This window comes from Lagopus muta, chromosome 2 (genome assembly GCF_023343835.1).
Source record: "Lagopus muta isolate bLagMut1 chromosome 2, bLagMut1 primary, whole genome shotgun sequence".
NCBI classification, from domain to species: Eukaryota; Metazoa; Chordata; class Aves; order Galliformes; family Phasianidae; genus Lagopus; species Lagopus muta.
Window position 1 is genome coordinate 73,131,716 of NC_064434.1, and position 12,238 is coordinate 73,143,953.

At 33.9% G+C, this 12,238-nt stretch overlaps 1 protein-coding gene across 6 annotated transcripts in view; it reads left to right on the forward strand.

Moving 5' to 3' along the window:
• Nucleotides 1-12,238, forward strand: part of RYR2 (ryanodine receptor 2) — a 342,228-nt gene that overhangs the window by 228,548 nt on the left and 101,442 nt on the right. For all 6 annotated transcript variants that reach the window (XM_048936711.1, XM_048936713.1, XM_048936712.1 and 3 more), the window contains 10 exons: nt 494-626; nt 1,778-1,881; nt 3,317-3,452; nt 4,076-4,262; nt 4,712-4,817; nt 5,425-5,545; nt 6,745-6,914; nt 7,910-8,130; nt 9,382-9,472; nt 11,544-11,684. In XM_048936711.1, coding sequence (XP_048792668.1) covers nt 494-626; nt 1,778-1,881; nt 3,317-3,452; nt 4,076-4,262; nt 4,712-4,817; nt 5,425-5,545; nt 6,745-6,914; nt 7,910-8,130; nt 9,382-9,472; nt 11,544-11,684 — 1,410 coding nt within the window. The remainder of the gene's footprint in view (nt 1-493; nt 627-1,777; nt 1,882-3,316; nt 3,453-4,075; nt 4,263-4,711; nt 4,818-5,424; nt 5,546-6,744; nt 6,915-7,909; nt 8,131-9,381; nt 9,473-11,543; nt 11,685-12,238) is intronic.

Here is a 12,238-nt window from a genome sequence, read left to right on the forward strand (position 1 = left end):
CACAACCTTTTACTAATTTTCAATAGCACAATAATTCATCATGTTTTTAGAAAAATTATATTCTTCTGTTCTAGAAAAAGATGGATTTAGCACTGAATTCACGTGCTTTTAAGAAAAAAATATGTGAATATCACTTATTATGTTTAATGAATTTTAAAGGGATTTGAAGGATCTTTTTTCAAATTAATTAAAAATGGATGAATATCACTTTGTAAATCTGAACATTCACATTATTTCATGTTTGAATCTAGAATTTTTGTGAATGCAGCTCTTATTTTCAAGTTGTTAATCAGATTTGTGTTATTCAGCAAGCTATTAATTGGCTTAGAGCTCTGTTGAGTTCACAGTAAAACCTAAAAATAACTTCATTGGTATGCAATGAACACTATGCATAAATACTAGTATGTTAAATGACTGTTACATAAATAATCTCTTGCAACTTTTATGCTTGTTTTAGAGGTTGAGCTTTAGTCTGTTTTCACTTGATTTTTAGGAAATCACTTTCCCAAAAATGGTGGCAAACTGCTGTCGTTTCCTATGTTATTTTTGCCGCATTAGTAGGCAGAATCAAAAAGCTATGTTTGATCATCTTAGCTATTTATTGGAAAATAGCAGTGTTGGCCTTGGTAAGTAATGTGTGTGGCTTGTGATGTTCTGAACAAAAACTGTTCTCTTTCTCTTCTCCCCCTGCTCACCATCTCAATTTTTTTTTCTATTCCTCTATGCTTTGTTTTTGTTTGTTTGTTTGTTTGTTTTTGTCTCAAAGCTTCTGCTTTACCTAATGAAAAAATATCTTCATTAACTTTATAGCTAACTCCAGACAAAACCATAATATTTAACAGTGAGTTGAGGTAATATTGTATACACCTGATGGTGTATGCCTGGACATTAAGGAAGAATTGGTGTTTAGTTGAATTGTTTATGGAAGAGAATAAAATCTTGATTTTGATAAAGAGGGTCATGGATGAATGTTGGCAGTCTTTAATTATGGCTCATTTCTCACTGCTGTGGCTTGCTGTACTGTTTAATTCTTTTGAGTTTTCAATATATTTCTATGCCAGTGGGTCAAATAGAAAGCTCATTTTGATTATGAGTATATAGGTGCCCAGAATTAAACTTTACAATTTTCCTAAAATGCTAGCTTTTCTTTGCTAGGCTGCTGTGTTACAAAGATGCTTTCTTCCTTTATTTTAGTTGTTTTAGTGCAGAATGTGTATAAAAAAGTCTTATTTAAATATAAATACAGAACAGAAAAATAAACTAAAATTCCTTTTAGAGAGAAAATGCCCAAGTGAAATGCATTTGGAGTGTTAGTAAGAAACTATTAGCTTTTACTGATACTATATTGACTACTGCTTTAACAGAAATGAATAATATGTTCTAATATTTTGAAGTTGAAAGATATGTTCAATTTCAGTATATTAGATAAAATGTCATTCTTTTGGACATAAAATTTTCTTTATCTTTTCCTCAAAACAAAGTAATCTCAGTTAAGAATATTGTAAAGAATAACATCTTTAAACACATTTTGTGATGAGAATGGGAATGTGTGGGACAGGTTTTCTAGCATAAACATCTAAGTTGTGTTTTGAATTATTATTAATGTCATGTTACAAATGAGTGCAAGATGACTATAAATTGAGTAGTTTAACTGATACACTTATAATGCGCTGACTAATTACAGAATTTTATATTTTATTAACTAGTTTTCATTATTGTACTATTAAATTGTTAGCTTCTATTAAATTACTACTGAAACGAAATGTTATTTCAACAGCCTCTCCTTCTATGCGAGGATCAACTCCTTTAGATGTTGCAGCAGCATCTGTAATGGATAACAATGAACTTGCATTAGCTTTAAGGGAGCCTGATCTGGAGAAGGTTGGTAGCTACTTTATAATGCATATTTTTATACCTTTTGGAAAGGCAAAGTTTCCTTTGCTCAGGCCCATAAAAAGTAGAATGGTATAATCAATATCCAAGAGAATATTGTATGGAAATATTAAATAACCTTTGGAGAAAGATTATCAGAATCTGATTGTTTGCTCTTTCTGCTAATGTTTTGAAACTCTGGATGAGTTTATGGTTATTACATGTACAGGTAAAACTGACAGGAATTGATTAAGGAGCAGTAGTGGCATCCACCCTCAACCACTGATAAAATATTTCTTTGTTTTTCTCTTTTGATGATGACTCTTTTGGGAAGATTATAGAACAAATCATGCTAGAAGTAATTTCTGAAAACCTGAAAGACAAGAAGGTGATTGGGAGCAGCCAGGAGGGGCTTACTGGGAATAGATAGTGCATTAAAATTTAGAAAGGAGAGAGAGAACTAAAAACTACTACTGTGGCTGTCAATCTGAATAACAGTGAATATAAAACAGATTCATGTTTAAAAAGCAAGCAAGAAAAAGAGTGAAAAGCCAATTTAAAATAAAAGAGCGCACCTGTTAGTTAAATATAACGATAAGTTTTCAAAGATGGGTAGATGTAGTAGAGGACTGTCGCCAAGCTGACTAATACTTAATGCTCGCGATTGGAAGAGAAATGTGGAGACCAAAGCAGTGATGTACAAAGAGAAAAAGTGAAGGCTTTGCAGTTTGTAATGTTGGAAATAAGGGAATGTTGGGAAAGTGAGCTAAGAAAGAAGTTGCACTTCTGTCTTGCCTAAAATATTATTTGGTTATGTTCACAGAATCACAGAATGGCCAGGGTTGGAAGGGACCTCAAGGATCATGAATCTCACCCCCCCGCCGCATGCAGGGCCACCAACCTCCCCATTTAATACTAGACCAGGCTGCCCAGGGCCCCATCCAGTCTGGCCTTGAACACTTCCAGGGATGGGGCATCTACAACCTCTCTGGGCAGCCTGTTCCAGCACCTCACCACTCTCATAGTAAAGAACTTCCCCCTGGCATCTAACCTAAATCTTCCCTCCCTCAACTTAAAACCATTTCCCCTTGTCCTGCCATTATTTACCCTTTTAAAGAGTTGATTCTCCTCCTGTAGGTTCACCCAGGCCCAACTTTCAAGCCTATTAAGGTCACTCTAAATGGCATCCCTTCCTTCCTCTGTATCAACTGCACCACTCAGCTTGGTGTCATCAGCAAACTTGCTAAGGGTGCATTCGATTCTGTCATTGATAAAGATGTTAAGATGTTCAGGACGTAGAAGTCAAATTCAAGACAATATAAGTGGAGACTTCGCTTTGAAACTTTACTTCTTTCTCTTTCTCTCTCTCCCCCTCTCTCTCTCTCTCTCTTTTTTTTTTTAACAAGAAATATCTTTTTTTTTTTAACGTTATCTTGCTTTATAGGTGGTTCGATACTTGGCTGGATGTGGATTGCAGAGTTGTCCTTTGTTGATTTCTAAAGGCTATCCAGACATTGGATGGAATCCAGTTGAAGGAGAGAGATATTTGGATTTTCTTCGTTTTGCTGTATTTTGCAATGGTAGTATAAAAGCCTTTCAGTTTTATAACTTCCTCTAATGTCTGAATAAATAGCTGCATTAAATATTTCATTTAAAATAATATTGCAAGCCAGCTTATTAACATAAATTTATGGTACACTTAGAGTAAGATTATACAAGGCATATAATGACATAGATGCTCATTTCACAGATCTGGTAGGCTCCTTTGAGCCTACTCCCTGATTGTTAGACCTATCTTTAGTCCTTGGAATGGATGCATCTCCATTGGAAGTGGAACAAAGTCTCCTAAAGTCCAAAGTCTCTTATTGCTGATTAAGATAAAATTTATGCTAAATGTAGAGCCAAAGACCCATCATCTGTTTAAGGTTTGAACAGTCCAGCTTGTGTTAGGCAGCTATAGCTCTCCTGTCATTAGCACTCTCACTTCAAATCACTCATGTTTTATAATTTTGAATAAAACCACCTATTCGATTTCATAGCTTTTAATAATAATTAGAGGGATATATTTGTGTGTTTACACAATTTTGTCATGATATTTAAACAGGTTTGTATTTAATTGTCTGCTTAACCTTACATCCTGCATTTCTGTGTAACTTTTTCGGATTGTAGATAGAAACTTAAATTTTAATATTTCATGTGATAGGAGAGAGTGTGGAGGAAAATGCTAATGTTGTAGTCAGACTGCTTATTCGTCGACCGGAATGTTTTGGTCCAGCTCTAAGAGGAGAAGGAGGCAATGGTCTACTTGCTGCCATGGAGGAAGCAATACAAATATCAGAAGATCCAACAAGAGATGGACCTTCCCCAATTAATGGATCTAGTAGAACCCTGTAGGTGCAGTGTAATTGCTTACCTTGTCATAATATTTGTATATCAGTTTTATAATCCTAGTCATGAAATGATTTCTTTATTTTAATATGTAAATTATCAATTAGATTCTTCCATGGAGGGTAGAGAATGATGTTCTCTAGTTACATTTAAATGGCTTTATCTAAATATTGTATCCTCTTCAGAATTCTTTTTGCTCGGTTAAGAATTGGTCATCTGATTGACAATGAGACAGATAAATTATTACAGTGGAGATGTCACAACAGTCTTCTAGCTACAAATTCCGTTCTGTGCATGTCCACTAGCAGTGCACTGGATATGAGGAAGCCACCATGTAAAAGCTGTAACAGCTATAAGAAGTTTATTGCTGATGTAAAAACCTTGTCTTTTTTTTTTTTTTTTTTTTTTTTTTTTTTTTTGTTTAATTGTTGTATCAATTAACTAATTACAGTGAAATAGAAGAACAAGAAGATGATACTATTCATATGGGGAATGCAATCATGACGTTTTATGCTGCTTTGATTGATCTCTTAGGACGTTGTGCGCCTGAAATGCATGTAAGTTTTGTTTCTCCATGTATTGGAAAGTACTGACAGTTTTACTGGTTGATTGGTTTTCTGCTGTTGGGTTTTTCCACGAAGACACGCGTAATTGGGTTCTAAAGCACTTTTGTGACTACATAGTATCTCAGTATAGGTAGTGTGTACCTTGAACAAGAACAATATACACATAAGAAGAAACAAAAGCACCAAAATAAGAAACACAAAAAAACAACAGCAAACCAACAACTGTGGTAGTTGAAAGCATTGTTGTTCAGCCAGAAGGGGAGAAAAATATATATTTTTACATCTGAAAGTCTGCTTTTGCTTTTTATTTTTTCTCCTGACATGTGCTACATTTTTGATGCTTTGTTCACCTGTTTTTTCTAATATTCAATTCTGAAAATGGGTCTAATATTGTAGCAAATCCTTTAGTTTTCTAGTATTTGCATACCTGCATCCAAAACACAGCAATTAAGTACAGATTCTCTGAAATTTACAATTCTAAACATAATGAGTTTGAAAGCATTCTTGTGTATTTATGGTTTGCAAAGTTTCCGCATTATGAGCACATATACAAGATAAAAAGAAGACCTGTGCAATATTTTATTTATCTTTTCCTTAGCTAATACATGCTGGTAAAGGGGAGGCCATAAGAATCCGGTCAATTCTAAGGTCTTTGATTCCACTGGAAGATTTGGTGGGCGTAATTAGCATTCCATTCCACATGCCAACCATAGCTAAAGGTGAGATGATTATTGTACTGTTTTTCTCCCACCCAATTCTTATGTTTTATGATTAGATTGTATACTGATATACATATTTCCTTCAGTATTTCATAATATTATAGAAATTAAGCAATGTATAATTCATATTAGAAGTAAAATCATGTTTCAAACGTGTTTCAAAAATGTTTCTGCATGCAGTAGTTAATAATTCTGTGTATGCTTACATCACTAACATGAATTTATTGAAGAGATTTTATGAAAGTCTGTTAAAATCTGCAAATGTATACTTTTTTACTAAAGTACTTTAAAATAATCCTTTGTTATTCTAACCCTACTGATTGTTTCTATCAGGCCTTACTAAGACACCAGAGTTGTTCTTCAACAACTGTGGTGAAGTTATAGATCTAGCATACACGTAATTCTGCTTACATAAGATTCCTTGCAATACTTGGGTGTAAAGTGAACATTAATATAAAATGGATATATATATATGTATATATATACTTTTTTGGATGTCTTTAGAGAAAATCTGGATTGTCTAAAAACTTTCAGCACAGGAATGCCAATAAGTTACAGTAGAAATGATTAAAAAAAAGATAATGATTCTATTATACAATTATTTATCTGTATTCCAACTAGTAATAATATAGATCTAAAAGTGCTATCTAAATAGCATAGAGAACAGCTCATGGATACCAAATTATTTTGTTTTATTTTCAAAAATGAAAATGTGAAGATTTAAAAATACTTCTATTAATTTTTTTCAGGTATTTTGAAAGTTTCCAGATAGAGAGGACTTTGTTGTTTCATTGTCATGCATCACAGGTGTGCTTACCAGGTCCAATTCCTGGGATGTTTGAGATGGAATTATTCCATTACTTTCTAATTTCCTACGAAATGCATAGGTGGTCTAGAGATTAGTTAGCATGATCTGAGTGTTTTTCATCTTGTTAGAATATCAACAGTTGGGAGTCTCTTTATACACAAAGTATGAGCAGGAAAGTACTTAAGGACTTTGAGTTCTGTCAGAGTAGAATTTGCTTTATGCATTCTTTTTCAGTTAACCACATTATGTTGCCATTGTGTAAACAAAGCCACAAAGGAGGATAGATTCATATTTGCAGAGACTTGAAACTTCCAAGGAGAAGTAGCATAAACAGCCTAGTTTGCTGTCAAAAGATGTTCCTTGTCATTGAAGTTTCATTTTTTCCTTTTAGATGGTACTGTGGTGGAACCTGACATGTCTGCGGGGTTTTGCCCAGATCACAAGGCAGCCATGGTTTTGTTCCTTGACAGGGTCTATGGAATTGAGGATCAGGATTTTCTTCTACATCTTCTTGAAGTTGGCTTTCTGCCAGATCTCCGTGCCGCTGCTTCTTTAGATACAGTAAGATTTTGAGTCTTTTGTAAATTTTGTTCCTCTGTCTTAGTGAACACTAAAACATTTTTCACCATTTAAAAAAATTTTTTTTTTTGTGTTGCCTTCTGTTGGCTGGGCTGCCTGTTGCTGATTAGTTTCAAGAATATTTGAATACCATTCTTCAGAATAATGCTTTCATATAGTGTCCCCTTTGATACACATATCCATTGAGAACCAATGCCTTTTCCCAGGAGAATTTCTGACCTTTTACTGTAGATCCGCTGTGCCAGTAAAGAATGTAACTGAAAGTCTCTTCCCAGGAATTTTGCTCCAGGAATTCATTAGGGACACGAGCTCTGTTTTTAACAACTTTCTTTTCTTTTTTTTTTTTTCTTTTAACTTCTCCTAAAAATAGCTTTCTATATTATTGCAAGCCTTTTTTCCCTCTATTTTTTCTTAGTTGGCTTGGTACAGAAAGGTCAAATTTAGAAAGCTTATATGAGGGCTAAGATATGAAAATCGATTTATATGTCTGACCTTTTATTTAAACTTTTGTTTTAATAATTATATTTTTATTTAAGAATAAAATGAGTGAGGATCTGTTCCCTGCTTTGAACTTGTGCTTGATTTTACTGGGTTTTGTAAATGTAAACTTTGCTGGTATTATCTGATCTCAGAATGTTTTTGTAAGCCACTGTATGACATTCTTTAATGTAAATTTGAAAACTGTTTTGTTTTTGAAAAGCTATCTTCAGTTTCCAATTTCATTATTTTGATCACGCTTTCATTCATACAACAATAAAAAAGTGCCATCTGTGAGAAGATGACAGAAGCAAAAAGAAACTAGACATTAGTATCTAGTGGGTTTCAAATCTGTATTTGTGCTTTAATATTTCCCCTTTTAATGGCTAAAAAGCAAAACAAACAAAGCAACAACAGAACAACAACAGCAGCAACAAAAACCTTTAATTTGTAACAACATTGACAAAACAAAACTAATTACTTTCTTGCTTACTTTGTAGGCTGCATTAAGTGCTACAGATATGGCTTTAGCTCTGAATCGATACCTTTGCACAGCAGTCTTGCCTCTGTTGACCAGATGCGCTCCTCTTTTTGCTGGCACAGAGCACCATGCTTCCCTTATTGATTCCTTACTACATACTGTGTACAGACTTTCAAAGGGCTGCTCTCTTACCAAAGCTCAGCGAGATTCCATTGAGGAGTGTTTACTTTCTATCTGTGGGTAAGAACGTATTCTTGTCTGTAGAGGAATGTGAGTTGATAAAGTGATCTCCGTGTAGGGTCACATATGAGAACACAGAACTGTGCCATCAGTAGCAAAATTAAGAATTTCTGCTGAAACATGATTATGACATTTTAAAAATAATGGTTGTATTCTGCTTGCTACTTTATTAATTGCTTATATGTCTTTGGTTACTTTGCTTTACTGAGTTTTTAAAAATTATATGCTGGCAATGTTTTGGCATGGAGGATGTATTACAAAAAAACAAAGCTCTGGAAATGTTGAATTTTGCATTCAGTGAAGAACAATTTGAATTTCCTCAGCCTTACAGGCTGTCAATGTGGTTTATGTTCAGTAGATCATACAGGTCAATGAAGATATTTATGTATGTTGTGTTACATTTTAAATCCTACTCAATGACTGGTATAGTCATATTTCATTGCTGACACTTGATGGAGGAATTTCATCTTCTATCTACAAGTTTCAAAAACTTTTAGTTACAATCACAGGTTTTTGTGATTGTAACACTTACAAGGTCAGTGTAATGCACTGTTAAATGTAATCCCTAGTGACAGTGATGTTTGGGCTTTTCAAATCACCAGAGCTCTTTTAAATGCTTTACAAAAGTACCATACAAAAATTTGTTATATTTCACATTGATTGTTCTGTATACATGACCTTCTTCAGAACCAATAAAAGAAATGAGTGTTCCCTATTTTTCTGGAAGGATTCAGTGTCTTTGTCGTTCTGAAATACGTACTGTATATATTTCCTCCATCCCTCCAGTTGGCACCCACTACTGCGTGTCTGATTTAATACATCTGAAGAATTAGTGCTCTTATGTCATTGTTAGTCAAAAAGATATTTTTCAGTACCTTTGAGGTATGTTGTAAGAAATTCACATTATAATCTCTGCTTGTGGAAGAGTGACCATAATATATAGTATGAGAATTCAGATTTTTTTTTTCCTGATTTATTACTTCTCTGTATACAGGTCAGATATTTTCCTGTGCTTTTTTAAAGGATTTGTTTTATGACATTCTGAGAAGTTTTTCATTGATACGTGCTTCTTTGCTCTCTTTTTGGACATGATTGTTCAGTGCTCCAAGCAAAATCCCGTTACTTAATGAATCTGAAGAATTTTAATGTAGAATAGAATTGAGAGATTGCTTTAATGTATTTATTTATTATTTATTTATTTATAAGCAACTGTGGTGGTACACCCTGTTGAAATTGTCTGTCTGCTTTTAGGCAGTTGAGACCTTCTATGATGCAGCACTTGCTGAGAAGATTAGTATTTGATGTTCCCCTATTAAATGAACATGCAAAGATGCCTCTCAAGGTAAATGTCTACTTTAATCTTCAGTCGTATTCTTCTCTTGTAAGAAAATCAGTCTGATTTTCATCCATCCTTGTAGAGTTACGATGTCCATATCTAATACATCTAATGTTTATAAGTCCTTTCCATCTGTCTCCCCACCTTTTTTTTTTTTTTTTCCCCCTTTTTTTTTTTTTCCCCAAGACCATATGGAGATAGAATACAGACATTTGGGTGAAAAAAAAAAATGATGTAGAAGTATGCGTATGTTCACAAAGATAATTTGCTTGTACCTTTCCTTTGAACATTGTATTGTTTTTTGTTTCTCTTGGAACACTGACTCTTTTTCTGGGGTTTGTGCTTGGAAATCTAAGCAATATGTTTTTAATCTTCCTTTTTGTTTCAGCTCTCTCCAGTTTTAACCTATATTTTCATTCTGATTAATTGTGCACAAGAAAAATGTTTTTTTTTTTTTTTTCCTTTACAAAATGGCAAACTCTTTAGAGGTTTTTCAGATTTCATTGCTGGTTTTAAGAAATACATAATTTACTGCCTGTCATACTGGCACTTTCCAGCAGCCCTTTTCAATGCTTTTCCACCAACAATTTGAGTGAGACATGACATCGTTTCTTATTCAATGTTTCTTTTTGTTTCAAAAGCCACATATCAGGATTAATTGTATTATATATCTGTTTTGTTTGCCATAATACTCTTCAGAATTGTGCAGGATTTTACTATGCCAGTTTATGAATGTTAATTGGTGCAAATTTTTCCACCCACATGGAGGAATTTAATTCCACACCTTTCCTTCTGTAATTCTATGTCAGACACCATTTTGTCAGACTGCCCCTCTGCTGTCATTTCTTGCACAGCAACAAAACGTAACAGAATATGGGAATGTTCAACCTCTACTGCAATACCACCACCATCTCACTCTTATTTCATGAACTGACATAATAAAATAGGAAGCATTACTTTCAGAGTATCCCTCATACAAATTGGTTATATGTATTTCTTTCTGATTCATGTCAAGTTTAGCAAAATTTCACAGTATTGAGAGTATATTTTTGATTATCAGAAAGTCCTCATTTTTGTACTTCAAGGGCTTGTTTGTTTATTTAATACCAGTCTTTATTTCTACAAACTGATATTATGAATGTCTGCACTTTTCCATGTTGTCATTTGTTTTCACTAGGAAAAAAAAAGAGAGCTTAGCAGTCACTTCTAATATTTTGCCATCATGCTTTGCAAATTGATGTTGAAACTGTTTTTTTAATTTTTTTCTTTTTTTTTTTTTTCCTGAGTAACTGTTAAAATTAACACTGAATTAAAATTATTGCTAACTTGTTCATAAAGAGCACCCTGTGCCTTAGGAAAAGCTTTGCTTATCCACAGATTAACTTAGGTTAGTCTAGGTTTCATACTTCACTAATATCAGACATTTGTTATCATTTGGGATTACCTTTCATGACAGATGTCCAACTAATTTTTTCTCATCTTGTTTGTTACTAAGGGACATAAAAGATCCATTAAATGTTAAATCTGTGGTGTTCTGTTTTGACAAATACCTGCTAGAAGGTCCTTGCACCATTCGACGTCTTAATAATCTGGAATTTTGTAACAATTAACTGCATGTAATGAATGACAGAGAATAAAGCTCACTGCCAATTTTAAGAAAAGGCAGGAGGGTAGGCAGGTAGCAGATTTTTACAGCTCACACAAGAGATGCGTCACAAAGTTGAATATCTTTCAGACATGTAAAGAGTAACTGGGAGCTAGCTTGTATCACGATTCTGTTATCCACCCTGCAGCAGTTTTTGGGATAGCAGAATGCTGATGGGGGTGAATTCTGTCAGGGTTCATGGGGTGGTGGGAAACATGGTGCACTGTAGTGCATATTTTTTGCATGTGCCGCTAATGTTAAAAATAAAAACTGGTTTTCATGTTTTCACAAACAATGTAAATAGTAAGTTAATATCGTTGCTTCTCTGTAAAAGTTAAAATTTCTCTGGCAGTGCCTGTAGATGTTGAGTGCCAGAATTAGAGAACATCAGAAGTTATATTTTATTTGCTTTCAAAATATGTTCTGTTTTAGTTGCTGACAAATCATTATGAAAGATGCTGGAAGTATTATTGTTTACCAGGTGGATGGGGTAACTTTGGTGCTGCCTCAGAAGAAGAACTTCATTTATCCAGAAAGTTGTTCTGGGGTATTTTTGATGCTTTGTCTCAAAAGGTAATTCATTTTATTATCCATCTACCACTACTAAAAAATGTATAACTTCTTTTCTGTAATCTGTAACTTTTATCTATCTTCTATTAACCCAGTGTTATCCACCTTAGCGTTAATAATGCAGGGTGAAAATATAGACATTAGTAAAATTTTAGTCTTATAGTTTAAATCTTCCTGTTACGTATTCAGATAGGTATACCTATTTATCTGCTCATTAAAAATAAATTTTAAAAAATCTACATCTACCATAGTAATCTTGAACTATATCTATATAGGTCAACACTTCAGAGCCCTGAAAGCAAACTCAAGAATCTGAAGATAGCGGAAAGCTGCACTTTTCTGCCTCACACACTATAGTTTCTTCAACCAGGGTTGCTGTCCCTCCAAATAAACTTTTCAGAGAAGGATCTGCAGGTGCTGGTCAACAGAATGCACAATATGAGCCAGTAGTGTGCAGGCCAAACTGCATTTTTGGGATGCATTAAACAAAGCATAGCTAGCTGGTCAAAAGAGGTGATTCTCCCACTCATTTAGCAATGGTGCAGCTTCACCTTGAA